General features: G+C 43.3%; 1 protein-coding gene across 1 annotated transcript in view; it reads right to left on the bottom strand.

Moving 5' to 3' along the window:
* The window catches only part of MYRFL (myelin regulatory factor like), a 103,205-nt gene that overhangs the window by 20,651 nt on the left and 66,067 nt on the right, over positions 1–16,487 (bottom strand). The window contains exons 21-22 of the mRNA XM_083182534.1: positions 14,573–14,660; positions 11,588–11,662 (exon numbers count right to left, since the gene is read on the bottom strand). Coding sequence (XP_083038660.1) covers positions 11,588–11,662; positions 14,573–14,660 — 163 coding nt within the window. The remainder of the gene's footprint in view (positions 1–11,587; positions 11,663–14,572; positions 14,661–16,487) is intronic.

Below are 16,487 nucleotides of genomic sequence, written 5' to 3'. Positions count from 1 at the left end.
ATTAAGCTGTGAACGTTTATTCCTGTAACTATGGGTAATAACGGGTCACGCTGTGATAACGTGCAAGATAGGGAGGAAGCAAGCCGGCCAAGAGGATCGGCTGCTTTTATTATGTGCAAGAAGCACGGTGAACTCGCAGTTGTTTACCAAAATAAATGGAGAAAAATGACACAAGGCAGCAAGTTAGAATTTCCCAGTGTTGGTAGCTTCGATCCAGAAATCTTATCGGCAGTAAAAGATGAAATATGCCTACTCTCCAGCCGTAAGGAGAGAGTGAAGCATATAGATATTCTTAAATTGTGGCAGAAGGAAGGACAGGAACAATGGGGAATCAAAGATCTGGCAATACCGGACACAATCAGCCACAATAAAAATGCAACCGTTGCCGCAATAGAATCAGCTCCCCCACCCCCATATGTGCCGAAGGGGTTAATGACTTATAAGAAAGACATAAGTAATAATGTATCCATTGCTAACTTGTACCCTGTTTTTACCCTCTATAAGCAAGATACAGATCCACAAGGGAGATTCCTGACATCAGCCATCCCTTGCGAAGCTAGCGGAAAGGAGAGAGAGGCTGAGACAGCCCAAGCTGCTGTTGCCGTTCTGGTCGAGGAGATGGCTGATGCCAGGAACACGATTGGAGACACAGGTAAGTACACACAACACAGCACAGAGATAGTTGCTCCTGAGATGTTGTCCAATGGTGCAGGGGGGATACAGATCCGCCCTCTGCACACAGTGGAACCTCCTTGTGGACGGGGAGACGGGGATGAGGTAATGCCTGTAAAGGATAGTAACATGCACAATACATGGACACGATTGGAACGTCATTCAATCATCAAAAATTTCCCTGATCCCAGCAAAGATCTGGCAAAGTGTCAGAAATTTGTAAGGGAGCGAGGAAATTCAGATGAGCCCACCAATAAAGATTGGCGATACATGTTGAGAGCTTGCCTCCCTTCGCACATAAATGTCCAGAAGTTCATTCGAGACAGTGGTGTGGAGGGCGATAAGATTTTAACTGAACAGGGCAACCAGGAAAATATACGCCTAATAAATATACAATTGGGTGTATATTTCCCAGGGACAGTTGAAAATACCCTAGGGTTCACCATCACACAGAAAGATGGTGAAGTAGCTAGCGAATATTTCAACCGGGGTTTGATGGCGATATCAAAATACACTGGTGTCTCTAAACCTAAGGACGACCCCCACTTGAGGGAGCTGATTGTGTCTGTGCTGGTGGAAGGGCTTAACAAAAACCTGAGAGCCAGAGTCCAAACTTCCTTTCCAAATTGGCGTGGAATGACAGTAGACGCCCTACGGAAATCTGCTGTGGACCACGACCGCAACATTAAGAAGCACAGGGAACTGCAAACTGACAAACTGATGATGGTTAGCATCCAAGCCCTTACTAATGCCCCAAACAAAGCTGCATACCAACAACGAAACACCAGGGAAACAGGTAGAAAGCCAATTATCTGTTACAACTGCAATAGGGAAGGTCACTACTCAGCTCATTGTAGGTCAGGAAACCCCAGGAGTTATCAAGACACATAAGCGAGAATGGGAATCTCACAAAGGAGAGACACGGAGATACCCAGCCCCTAGACAATGGGAGGAGACAGACAGGTCACGCAACATGCCTCCTCCCCATCTGATGGCTGACACTGTGCTAAGGGCAACCCAGGTCAGACAATAGGAAGCAGGTCATACCTGCATCCTACAACCAGTTAGACTAACTCAATACCTTAGGGAGGAGCCTCAGATATGGGTAAGTGGAATAGTTTAAATATAAAGTTTTTTTTGTATCAAACCAGTTAACAACATTCCCTCCTGGTCTAGGTTGTGCCAAGCAATCAGTAGCAGCAATTGGGGTAACAGGAAAAATACAACATTACCCACTGACGAAACCAGCGGAGGTTACAATCGGGCCTCTGCATACCAAACACTCTTTTCTGTTGGCTGCAGCGGCCCCGACAAACCTCCTGGGTAGAGATTTACTATGTAAAATGGGATGTGTCATCTATTGCACCCCTGATGGGGTATTTCTGGACACTCCTAGAAATCTTACACAAGAAGTGCAAGATATGCTGGACAGTCCTCAGAGGCTAATGTTGTATTCCACTGTTATAGAGTCAAATCCATCTAAGGTAGCTAAAAACTACAGCACAAATACCGAGTTCCCTTTGAACTAAAGATGGGAAGGACACAGGATCAATGGCAACCATAGCTTCAATAGAAACCCTGTTAAAAACAGAAAGTATAGCGCCCCAAAGTACAGCTTCACCATTCGAAACCTGAGGTTGAGCTGGAAAAATACCCCTAGACACAGCCCATAGCCACAACCACACTGGGAAACAGAAAGAAAGGGAGGGCTTAAGAAGCAGAACAGGAGTTGACAAGGGTAAGAACCAAATAGTTGAGAGCCAATTCCCCCATAGTGCTAAATCCTGGCGTCCTCAAAATAAAAGAAAAATTTTCGGTTGAAAATAAATGTACACATTACTGTCATTGATATTTTCTACCCTTTTTGAGTTTTTTCTCTCTCTCTTTTTCCAATTTTTTTCTCCTTCCCCTACCCTTTTGTTCCAGAAACCCACAAATCATAGATAAATAGTTCAAAGAATCTGTCGCACTCCCAGCAGAGAAATACCATTGGGAATATGCGGTACCCTGTAAAGCGAGTAGTCACAATAGAGATATTTTTCAGTAAATCTTGAACAAAGTCCAAATAACTTTAAGCATTACTCCTAATGTTACCCAGGGCAACCACAGCCACCATCTTGTGAAAAGCAGTCCAAGTAATGCACAAAGCATTCCCCTTCTACAAAGAATGAAAAGGGTTGTAAAACGCATTTACATATAAATAGGTGCAATCACAATACCCATGTCTTCACAGACAGATGTGGACAATAAAGAAGGAGAAACAGGCCTGATTACAGCTTTTTGCCATGGGTAAAACTGACACAAGAGACCATGTGATTTAGAATATTAGACCTGCTGAGGGGGCGGCAGATATAGTGACGTAAGAAACCTGGTGATGCCAGCCTGACCAATGTCGTACTGCAGTGTGCAATTAAACCCTATTTACTTAAGCACATTCATACTTGTCTACACAGTGTAGTCGCCATAGCACTACTGGTAAACAAAACTGAGAATGTGGTGTTGGGGTGTGTTTTAACTGTTTATGCTCCTCGTATAGTCTGGACACTCCTAAAATTCTGCCTAAACATGTGAAAAATATTCATCAGCCAAGTTCACTAAATGGGAACCTGCATTGATGTTACCAGTAAAAATGGGTAGTATTGTAAACCCAGCAACACTCTTACCAGGTGTGCCCACTAAGGCACAAAGGGTGGAGTGGTGCTGAGGTTGCTGGAATGGTGGAATTTAGTGGGAGCCGAGACGAATATGATTGCATGACATGTTTGAATCAGACCTTTGCAGCATGCCCCCAAAAGGGTGGTAACAACCCATTGGAAGAGGTAATTCATTTTTTTTTTTTTTTTTCGTTCTTTCCACAACACCGAGAGGGAAAATTGTACACTGGCTATACCGTAATAGATGGAAAAGGCATAGTAGAGGCTGAACCCATTGGACGTCTCACTCAGCAACAGCAGTCTCATTAGTAGTACTGCGGGCTGAGAGAAAAACAGCCAATATTCATGCCGACTCCAAGTATGTTTGTTGGGGTAATACAGAAGATCGTAGGGCCTATGGCACCTCAGATGTTCTGTTTCAGTAGCTGGCACTCCAGTGGCGCAAGCGTTGTAAGTTTAAAAGATTTCTGACAGTCACACAGCTGCCGGACAGAGTGGCTGTTATCAAGTGTAAAAACCACATCCTCAATGAGGATTCAGTGTCACTTGATGATGAACATGCTGGCAAGGCAGCTGGGTGAGCCATGCGCTCTGCGGATAATGTTTGTGGTCCCCCTATAAATGTCAGTATATTCACATAGTAATACAAGATTTGTGTCCCCTGCAGGAGAAGCAGTCTGGAAGCCGAAGGGATGTGGACAGGAATAGAAAGATGGACAAGGAAAACCAGTGACTCTGAGAACATGCCAAACTGTCAGGACAGAGATAGCCCATGGCCTGACTTGTCTTGACAGGGAAGGTATGTGAAAAAAAAATTAGTCCGAAATTACTGGTGTGCCCACAGACAGGTAAGACGACAGAATCATGCCTTACTTGTCTGGAGGAAAGAAACTGCAACGGCTGTTCCCACAGAGCCATCTCCACATCCCTCCTCCAGCAGGATCCTCTGCAGGTAATACAAAAATTGGCTTTGCACAGTCCACTCTAGAAGCAATATAGTTTTTATTATTATTTTTTTTATGTATATATATATGTATGTGTTGACGTTTGTGTGTATAGATATGGCAGCCCAGAAGCACCCTTGAGTATGCAAATATATATATAAAAGGTTTAAGTCATGTGTTAACCTTCAGGGACTGATGGTACACCCCATAATCTCTTTTCGTAGTAGTAAAATCACTCTCAGAACTCCACCTCACTGGTTCCCATCGAAACATTGCTTGGCGGGCAGCCACAGGTTATGGTAATCCCACAAGGAGATCCTAGACCACAAATGCAAGTGATGTATCCACACCTGGAAAACTGCAGCAAAAGGACTTTGTTGACACCTGTTGTGAACTGTCATAACCGTGAACCAGGAGATGTTGTTGTTGTTTCCCCTGCTTTGCCATATACAGGTTGCTTGATAGACCTTTGGAAAGGACCACCCCAGATCTTGTTGACCAGCACTACCTCAATAACAAAGTCGCAGAGAGAGATTCGGGTACGTTCGTCCTACGGCAGAAAGAACTGAAAACCGGAAGGTCCCTACACTCGAGGACGAAAGAAAGAAATCACTAAGAGGCACCATTTCGGGAGGACTGGAGAGCAGCTAAGGTCAAGCAACCTGTACAAGCTACAAAACGGGACTGTGATACACCCCACTGGTAACAGGTTGAAAGGATCACTAACAAAATTTTTCCTTTCTCAGTTTTCCCTACTGTTGTGGGTCCTATTCTTGTCTTTTCCCCCCCCCCCTCTGTCCGTTCTCACCCTCCAAATCAAGGATACCGCCGCCGCCCTGCTGCCAGGCATTGGATGGACGATACAGAGTTCTGAGAGTGTGTTACCCGTCCCAGCTTAGGTTAAGGTAGAATCTATAAACTTGACACCTTACCCAGGACCGGATGTTTTAATACCATCATACTTAAAAGCATACCAAAAAGAGAGACAACAAAGAGTTCAAGGGTCTGTTGTCACAAACAATACCTACCAAAGGATGCCATATTTGTGAACGTGTATATGTTGTAACCACCCCTGTTTTTATTTTTATCCCAAAAATTGTACATTATCCTTCGTGACCCTGAGTAGATTGTTCGATAAATGCGGCCCATCGTTTATCCATGATCCTGGATCGGCCGAGAGCAGATGGTTTACTCCCCTTATATGTTTATTTCATGTATCCCAATTTCTCTGTTAGGATTATGAATTTCTGTTTTGTCGTGTGAAATATTTTGTAATGTAACAGTTTTATATTTACTGTTAAAGGGTGGACTGTGGAAGTCTAGGTACACACACGCCATTTTGTGATAGTATGGCCGCCATTTTGGTTCGCAGAGTTGCGCAAATAAAGTTTCCATACCCGAGTATGTGTGACAATGTGGACCAAAATGAGTAGACATACTATCACACATAAATTCATAATAACACACTTACACGAAATGATATATAGTTAAAAGGTTTAGAACGCCACACATAGCTTAGTTAGCCCTGCACACATCTGTCTGTATCGTGTTTAGTATCGTTCCGCTCAGCTCATCATGCAAAGTATTCCGGTCATTGCGAATATTTCGCAATGTAAACTGTCCGATAGTTATGGACATAATCCATAAATCCAGAGACAGTTTCTGTTGTAAGTAGTTAACAAAGGAAACTAGCTCAAACCGGTTCTTATCCTTGCTGACGCCGAAACCACCAAACAAAGGACTCTTAAAGTTCACTCCCCTGCACCTGGTCAGACCAGTTACAGCGTCTAACCTCCAATCACAGTGGACCGGACATATGATCTCTGACCAATGAGAATGGCCTTTGACCTCCCCCTTCTGACCCTATAAGATAGGCGACCCGGAGCAGGCTCGCTCTCTTCGGCACATCTACTTTCCCTGGACCTTCCTACCGGACTATCGCTCATTCCTGAACGATAGTGAGCTCTGACCGGACTGCTTTTCACATACTAGATGACCACGGTAAACGGTTGCATTTATCACGGTATTTATCCTTGTAGTTATTGTTGGCTGATTGTGTCTTGTATTTGTATTCTTTCCCTTTAGCAGAGTTTGTTTAGTATTCATTGTCATTGTATTGTATCACTTGTTATACCTGTTTATTCTTATTTCTGTAACCCCCTTTTGTCCATTAGGGACTTTAATACAATCTTTTTACGGAGTTCTAACCTCCTTACTTCTATTCAGTGGTCGTGTCTAGTTATTCGCATAATAGCGATAAGGTACATTAAGGACTCTGTCCTTACATTGCGGACTCTGTCCTTTAAGGTATATTCGCACAATTGGAGACAAAGTCCTGCGAAAGGATCTCTTATTAAGGTATCGGTTATTGGTGTATAACATACAATAGACTGTACGCTGCGCTACGTTTTGTTCGCACGCAGTTAGGTATAAAGGGTACGTTGGTTGCGGACTTATTACGTAACCAACGCTTTTCACTTATCGTCACTCTGGTTATATTTTAATCACCATTAACAACAATATGACCGTATCCCATTACCCCCCCTGATTTTGTCTCTTTACCTGTGTTTCTCCATCAACGCTCCCTTCTCTTTTTTTTTTTTTTTTTTTATTGTAACCTGATCTACTGTTTTGAGAAAATTACATTCCTGGGTGATAAACCAGCCAAGATGATGATATATTGGAGTCTGCTATAGGAAAAGGGGTATTCTGTCTAGAGCAGAGGTAGCCAGCCCGGGATTCGAGCGCTACTAAGTGAACATGTTTTCCAGACCACCTAGCTCAGGCATGTCCAAACTATGGCCTCCAGCTGTTGTGAAACTACTAGTCCCATCATGCCTTGCCACAGTTTTGCTATTAGGGAATGCTAAAACTATGGCAAGGCATGCTGGGGTGTGTAGTTTTACAACAGCTGGAGGGCCATAGTTTGGACACGCCTGACCTAGCTGCGGCACAGATGACGTCATTAATACTGTAACTGTCACGTTTTCGAACATGCTGCATTCATTCCTAATGCCGGGCAGATCAAATGAGTGTAATGCTGTGTACACATGATTCGGTTTAGTGTCATTTTTTTATTCACTTTGGACTATAGTCCAAATCAAATCAGAAATGACACCGAATCGAACCCTGTTAGCTGTCTTCTATGCAAATTCGATCCCGTAGCATCCCTGCCCCTTGCCTGGCAAGTCTATTTCTGCTTCGATCAGGGAGATCGAACGCAGTTCCGTACTGCTCAATGCAGCACCCCACCACCTCCCCCATGTGCTGGCCTTTCAACGCCCTCCCTTCCTCCTGTTTGATTGCTGCCGACAGTCAATATCGTTATCGATGGCCGCTGGGTCGAACCGTGTGTACACCCTTTAAGACATTTTATCTGACGCATCAGATATCAAAGATATAGACTGTGAGTGACCTGATATTGGCGCTTCACCCCTGGGGAGGAGACATCTCTTCAGCAGGGTCGGTGTAAGGCTTCTCAGCACCCTAGGCAAAACATCAACCTACTGTACCCCCCCCCCCCCCTCCTTCTATACTGCAAATACCGACTTTTCAACCCTTTAAGGCATACTTGCTTAACGATCCGGAATAGATGCTCCCAAAAATTGGGTGGTCCTTCCAGCCCCCTGGGATGGTGGGCACATTCCCTGGAGGCCCCCAGGAGAGAGCAGCAAAATAGGAAAGTGTGCCCCAAGGGAAAGCATGGAGGCTAGGCCTTAGAAGTTCCACTGCCATCACCTGAATTAAGTACAACAAGGATCCTCATAGACATCCTTGATTTTATGATAGGCAGATTTGGTGGCGCCCCCGAAGATTCCAGCGCCCTAGGCAGCTGCCTAAAGCTGCCTAATGGTAGAGCCAGCCATGCTCTTCAGTCCTTACCATGTGCAGAAACAGGAGAAATGTCCATCACTCTTAGAAAATACATCATGCCCGTTCCATCAATATTTTTATATCGATGGCCAATCCATCTGATATCAGGTGTCCTGGAAAACAAACTGTTGGTAGCTCTGGAGGACCATGGTTGGATATGGCTGGTCTACAGTCATTACCAGACAGCCTTAAGGCTGAGAAGAGACTTCAGTCAAATACAAAATAGTCTTGAACACTTACAAAGTCACAGATGAAGCACTGTTACACATATTCAGACTCAGTTACACACAGATATAAAAATGTCGAACATGAAATAGATCAGTGCAAGCCAGTTATATAGTTTTGTTATTCACAGTGGTTTTATGTCAGGTATGGGGCTGCTCAGTGCAACCGCACTGACGTCACACCATGCACAGCCGCACATTTGGGCAGCATCTGAAACTGAGCAGAGTGCTGCTGGGGCTCAGCAGCACTGCCCATCCCAAAATAAATTGTGCAAATGCCCCGCGTATTTCCACATATCCCAAGATTGCAGGCTCCATCCTGGGATTGGCTTTCCTATACTGTACAATATGCCATTTTAAATGGAGTATAAACAGGTAGGACATGCACAGACTGTCCTTATAAGATGTCCTTCTTAGCAAATATGTATGAATAATTAAAAAGTAAAACAAAATGTCATAGTTCATGGTTGATGTTAATGATAATAGTAATAGTAATAAAAGTATTATTATTATTATATGACCAATCATTAAATTAGGGTTTATAATAGAGCAGTTAAAATAAACAAAAAGAAGGTAAGAGTGTGTGTGTGTGTGTGTGTGTGTGGGGGGGGGGGGTCATTACTGTTGTGCGCAGAGAGCCTCCAGTCCCTATATCTGCCTGTGTAAATCGGGTATCAAGCTGGGAGTCTGCCCATTCCATCCTCAGTCTAATTATTCTTTATGTTACATCTCTAATCTAATGTGTTTGATGGTGAGGATGGCACACTGACACACAGATGTGGACATACATTTATTGGAAAACAATTATTGCTTATACACAGCAGTCACAATTACATAACTGAATTAGTACATAATGTAGTGTTATGCTGGTCTGCACTTTTAAATAAAGAGCAGTAATTAATAAAAATAACTGGACATTGTAACATTGGCACATTCTTTGATTATAGATTATGTGCAAGCTTTATGGAAACTTTCTGTTAACATCGGATGCAGGAGGAGTTACACATAGAAGATTACAGACGTGACTTCTTCAAAACTCCAATTCAAATTATCAATGTCAACCTTTTGCTGTCAATATAATCACCTAGACTAGGCCTGGCCAATTTATGAAACTACAATTTCCAGCATGCTCTGGCACAGTTTTGCTACTAAGGAAGCTACAACTGGCTCACAGCATATTGGGATGTGTAGTTTTGCAACAGCAGCAGAGCCATAAATTGGCAAGGCCGGCCCCATACATTGTCTGTGAGCAATAGGACACTGCCAACTACTAGTCCATAGATTAGGAGACAAGAGGGGTTACTAGGGAGTAAATGCCTAGCTGCCACCCAGTAACACCAATCCAGCCAATGGCAAGATGCTCCAAACAAAAAATGCTGGAAAAACCCTGTTTTCGGGGTTTTACTGCAATTTTCATACGCAGCAAAGCCCCCACACTGGGCTTCACTGCTGGGGGGGGGGTTACACCCATTCTAGATGGCATAACCACACAGAAGCCTATGGGCTTCCCTTCACATCCCCTGCTGCCCCGCACGACTCCCCCTCACCTGAGTCCGGACAGCCTCCTGCTGTGCTGCCCGGACCAGTGACCTTCTCCTCCCTGCACCTCTTCCAGGTGCAGGGAGGAGGAAGCGGAGCCCTGGCCAAGCAGCAGCAGCCAGGGAAGGGTCCAGGCAGGGGGGACCCACTGCACATTGCTGGCCAAAATGCAAATTACAGCTCTTAACGCAAGAGCTGTCCTTTGCGTCAATAATCGCATATGTTAGTGCATATGCGATTTTTAACAATGCGAATGCCGGCAATGTGTGGCAGAGGATGTTAGAGAATCCTGCCCATTGTCAGAAGCAACTGAATGCATTTGACTAGAAGTTTGGAATGATGGCTGTAATCGATGTGCAATTTGTTAAAAATCACGAGATGCAGACTTGCGTGTAACTCAGAATTAGGCCAAATAAAAAACAAAATACACCGGAAAATATTTAATCATTTCATCAGCGTAGTCTACCATTTCAGTTCAATGATGTAGGTATCTATAAACATTTTCTATGCTGTATACTAGCCTCTAGCCATTGTGGGAACCAGAGGGATCATCTATTTCATTATTTCCTTTATTAAGCTTTGTTTTTATAACTTGTTTGAGATAAATAGTGAAGGACATGACCCAGTTCAAGCACAAATATAACTAAAAACCATAGCAACTGTAGGGTATTGAACAAAGAAATACAATGTTTCTAGATTCAACAATAATAAAAACTGATGTTGTGTTAGCTTGCTGGTGAATTATAAATTGATATGTTTGCTGATAAATACATTGTATTCAAATTATTGGTAAAGCAAACTCTCATTTAGCAAAACCGATCATCCTCAAAGATGTGTCCAAATAAAAATTACTTTAGCAACTGAAAACATTTATCAGTTTAATACAAAAAAAATACCAATTACTGCATAAACATTGTAACATTAAACCATACACTATTACAATGAAACAATAGATGTCTTCAAAATGTTGCTAAGGGGCACCTACTTTAAATTATTATTTATGCTCCTGATATACCAAATACATACATTTCTCCCACATGGTTTTACCTCCTGCCCTTTATGAACATATATATATATATATATATATATATATATATATATATATATACACAATATGCCATCCTGGCTACTGCTACGTACATACTCTCGTAAAAGTCAACTTTCTGAAATGATGTTCTTATAAATAAACTGAATAATAGAATAGTTCCATGATTTAAATTTAAAGGCAAACTCACAGAAATCCCAGCCATTCCAGGAAATCGGAACCTATTGTATGTACATCAATCTCTTGCCTCAGAACCATAAAGCATGAGGGTCTGTAGTGAACCATGCTAAACACTGACTGCTGCTGCTATAAGTAGCACTGTCTTTATGAAACTGTTCTGGCTAATTAGACCTATATTAGTTACTATTATTAAAAAAAAAAATTATATATTGCTGCGCTTTACAATTGGCAGCCCATCAACATGCCGGAACAACATAAAAGTAATGTCAGCACTGGTGGCTGTGTGTGTCTGTATGGAGCAAGACTTTAACTGCTCCATCAGGTGACATCTAGTGACTAACAGTACACAAGACACTTGAATTCCCCCCACAAAGGTGAGGAGCAGAATAGCCTTTTATTGCACAGGATTTTTATAGAAAATCTACAGTAGAACACATTTCAAGTTATTTTACTTACTTAATCTCTAAAGTAATCCGCATATTTATAGGTGTGTATTTATTCACAGGAATGACATAGCTGTTTATCCCAGAACTAAAATATAAAAGATATAAGCAATTACTTTCAGTAACTGTACATTAGTATAGGAGTATTAAGACAAGGGCAGTCCACTTGTACACAGAGACATCAGCAGACTTCTGGCTGTGAATAATACCTAATAAAACATAACAATCAGGGGCGGAACTACCATTGGTGCAGTACAGTGCAGTGTACTGGGGCCCCTGAGGACTAAGGGACCCACTGCTGTCCTTGTCACCCTCTTCCTGTCACCCACTGTTTTTCCCCATCTCACACTCTGCCTCCCCCTGCTTCTCCCTGTCACCCTCAGACTCTCCCCATCACCCACTATAATGTTGCATAATGTAAACTTGGGTTGTGGTGGAGGAGGGAGGCCCAAATTATAGCCTCTAGCATACTCAAAAACAGGTGGGCATTTTGTAATGGACATTTTTCATAAGGAGCCAGCCAGGAGTAGCGCCGGGACCAGGCTAGTAAATCTACGGGTCCACTCCCGGCCACAGCAGATGCGGCAGCAAAATAGCCCCTGCAGACCCCAGGTGCCAGGCTCCCACACTTAGACAGCACATCCCCGCCGCCACGAGGTCTGCGGTGCTATTGTCGTGCCACTGGCCGTTGCTATACTTACATACAGTTAATAGTAGTAGTTTAATAGTATAGTTGCTGTCATAAAAAAGTACAATGTATATTTGACAGAAAGGACTATAGCCCGGTACACTCTAGAGAACAATTTGAGCGATTTGCCTGATAACAACAAATCGTTAGGACAAATCATTCAAATCGTCCTAATGTATAACCCACACACCGCTGTACAGGGCCTGCGCCACCACTAGGCAGGTCTAGGCATTTGCCTAGGGCGCCGGCACCTGGAGGGTGGCAGTTCGCCCCTCACCCCCAGCGAACTGTGTTAAAAATCTTGCTGGAGCGGTCAGGGGTGTCCGTGCTACAGTGGTACCTGCGGCGCCGTCATGTGTATAAAGCTGGCTGCGGCCGGCGGGGTCCCTGCAGTGAATAGAAAATAACTAGCGCTATGCGCGTGGCGGCGCGGGAAGCGCTAGTTATTTTCTATTCACTGCAGGGACCCCGCCGGCCGCAGCCAGCTTTACACACATGACGGCGCCGCAGGTACCACTGCCGCACGGACACCCCTGACCGCTCCTGCACTGCAGGGATGCCGGGGCCGCAAGTTTTTTCCACAGGTACCACCCCCCCCCGCGCCGGCACCAGGGCGCCCCCACCCCGACTTGCCTGGGGCGCTCCGGTGCCTTGCACCGGCCCTGCCGCTGTAGCTCGCTAGCGACATTCCAAATCATCTGTCCATGCAGCTGAATAGGTATTGCTGCTAGCGATGCCATGCTGCAGAATGCTACAACAATTAACCAGGGCTTCTGACCAGAAAATACAGCAATATGTTGGCAAAAGTTAATAAAGCCAGACTGTATGAAGGTGTCAGGGTGAAATTGAATTAGGCCCAATAATTTAACAGATGGCCTCAAGCTTTTTTTACACTTTTTACCTTCAGGCTATTTAATTACAGGTCATTTTTGCACCTATTAGTTGAATTGTTTTCAAGTGTTAACACATAGAATTCAGGATAGGTTTTCAGATCTATGTGTTAACACTGCCGTAGCTCGCGAATACCAAGATGTTTAATAGAAGATGGGTGGAGTCACTTATGCAGCAAAAAGTTCCTTTCTACATGGAGCAGATGTTGGAGCTGCTACATAGACAAAAGACTGTTCACTATGACTGGACACTACAAGGTAAGTGGTGAGAGATAATGGGAGGAGAATGGTGGTGGAGATAATGGGCTATCCAGTGAGGGTAGCAAATGCTCCCCCTAACATGTGATTCTGAAGCGGTCTACCGCAGATCTCTGGGATGCAGCAGCACTTATATGGTAAACGGTTAGAGTTGCCATTTTTTAAAGCTCCACCACATGCTACCTATAGCTTTGCACTGTGTGAGTTGGGCACCTCCAGCTGGACAATCCACAGGCTGACTGCACAAAGTTATCAGTAAGCCGCTTAAAAGAGTTTTCCTTTAAGTAGTTAAAGCCCATTTGCGACATGTTGGATAAACTTCATCAGAAACTAAATTAACGACATAGCACTGTCCATAAGCTGGCAGGGATGAGGCTTGTTCCTGCTCTTTAAAAGTGGGAACATTTTCTGTAGCTTCAAAGCAAAACTGTTTATGTGCTTGCAGATACTATATTCTTTGTCTAGTACAAAATATTGTCATTATAGGTAATAGCGCTCTCTGCTGGCAACTGATGGTCACACACGCTGCTCTAGCTGTGGCATATATATATATATATACTGTATATTTCCCATTGAATTTCCTAGTTTTGGAGTGACACAAGCAAGAGAAATGCAGCTTTATATATACACTGTACATTTTAAATATATGAGGATGAGTTGATTAGCATAATTAAACTATATGCATATTTTAAAATCCTTAATGATAAATGCTGAAGTCCTAGGTCTGAACAACCTCTTGGCTGTACTGACAGATGCACATAAAAGCTGTATTGAGAATGGTTGCGGTAACCAGTGATAAAGTGTGAAAGGGCTTCTAGCACAACATGGTTATACTACGGGATTGATACGAAATCCCGGCGGTCAAAATCCCAACGCCGGAATCCCGACAAGGGGGGGACATGGATGGCCCCCCCTTGCGGGCACGCTGCGCTCGCCACGCAGTGGGCCCGGTGCCTCTCTGCGCTCAGCACACTGATTTTTTCTCCCTCTATGGGTGTCGCGGACACCCACAGAGGGACAAAGTGCGGGGATTTCAGCGTTGGGATTTTGACCGCCGGGATTTCAACTGCATCCCTATACTGCATGCAGCAGAACATAAACTCCCTGTGTAATCCAGAGTATCTTCTGTGCTCAGTCTTCTTGTATAGTGGGAATCTCTTACCCACACTCCGGGCTTTTTCCACAGTACTTCTGGTCTATTATTTGCTGATTCTCCACAATTTTTAATGAGCTGATTGATGTGTCAATCCCTGAAAGAGTATAATAAAAGAATGCATGAAGCTTTGATAAATACAACATATGTAAATGCTATAAATAAGTAAGTAAAAAAAACAGATGAATTTCCAGATGTCAGAACCATATATAGTAAATTACTTTTTCCCATATATACAAATTTTTGCAAAAAGATCATGAGCCTAATGTATACGATAATGTATTTGATATATAGCTGCATGTAAATGGTAGAAAAGTGGAAAATTCAAAGCAGGTATTAAAAGTAATTTCTCTCAAAGTTCGATTAATTGCTGTAATCTGTAATAGCTTCTGATCTTTCCCAGATCATTATTATAATAAATACAATAGATGCTGAGCCAACAAGAGCAAACCTACAGACGCTGCACATGGGAATGCTCATCTCTCAGGTTTGGCCCCATTTCCCTAATTCAGGTCCCCATTCAAGCAGTACATTGGATACAAAGTACCAATGATCAGTACTTTGTACATGCGCCAAACCTTTACCGCACATGTGTAGTACGGATCCTGCATCGTCAGAGTGGTTGACAGTCTGCAGTTCTCCAGAGGTTTTAAATAATGGAGGTGCGTCAACTCCATTTTGTGGTGTTGCCAAAGCCAGAATCTCAGAAAGAGCTGGGGCAGCTGGCCTGCGTGACTCGCTCAAGGAAAAACGATTGGTTGCACATGTTTAAGTCGAAATTATGGGCCTAATTCAGCAGAGATCCCTAGTTAGGGAAAAAGCAGTTGGCTGCAATCTTTCTCCATCTGAGTAGGTGTAGGGCTTCCCCCAATCAGCTAAAGAACCAAGCAGGAAGTGGTCATTACTGACATCAGAGACCCATAAAACACCTGGGCATGCCAGCATTTTCTCATAAACAGAACCAGAAAGCACAGGGATTTCACCACTAAATGCTGGCTTCCTGTGAATCAAACTGTGCCTGCTATGTAAATGCTATTCATATGGATATTTATATTTATTGCCACCACGCATGCACACTGCAAATGTGCAGTCCTTTGATAATCAAACGGATTGTGAATATTATTGTCCATGCTGAATTAGGCTCTAAGTTTAACAACTATTATTTTATCCTTGTGAGCAACAGCACAAGCAGCATTATTTTCTACAGGGACAGTTATTAGCAAGCTTTGAAAAGGTTCACTTTTCAAGGCTTGCCTCCATTCGCTAGTGGTATCTCCAGATGCCATTATCCTGCTTACTTTATTGGAGCAGTCCGCCAAAGGGCAAAAGGGCTTTTGGGACCCCGCTTAGTGTGTTGGAGCTGATCACAATGCAGATTGCAACTTTTCTGCTGTGCACCAGACTATCACTTTTCTGCTGTGCACCAGACTATCACTTTTCTGCTGTGCACCAGACTATCACTCCGATGGGCTCTTATTAGAGACTGTATACAAGTCACCCAAGATTGATTCATAGACATGAAATAATGGGCAGATTTATTTAGCTCGGTGATGTGATAAAGTGTCTTGTTTTTATCACTGTCCAAACAGCTCCTAACTGTGAAGTTACTGGCTTGGTTTGAAAAATGACAGGTAGGAGCTGATTGGCCGGTGATAAAAACCAGGCACTTTATCACTTCACGAGCTTAATAAATCTACTCCAATATTTCTTATTGATGTGTTATGGGGTGGTAAGGAATACTAATTTTTCAGGGGAAGATCTCAAAATTTAGTAAATATGCCCTTGATATGATAGCACTCATTCAATTTTAGATAAACCCAAAATGATTGAATCACAGCCAAAGTTAATTTAATGGTAGTAGCACTGACCATAGGTGGGTTTAACCAGGGCCAGGATGGCACTTACCAGGGGAGCTGGTCTATGG

This window comes from Crinia signifera, chromosome 4 (genome assembly GCF_055691185.1).
Source record: "Crinia signifera chromosome 4, ASM5569118v1, whole genome shotgun sequence".
NCBI lineage: Eukaryota > Metazoa > Chordata > Amphibia > Anura > Myobatrachidae > Crinia > Crinia signifera.
This window is presented reverse-complemented; position numbering and strand designations above follow the sequence as displayed.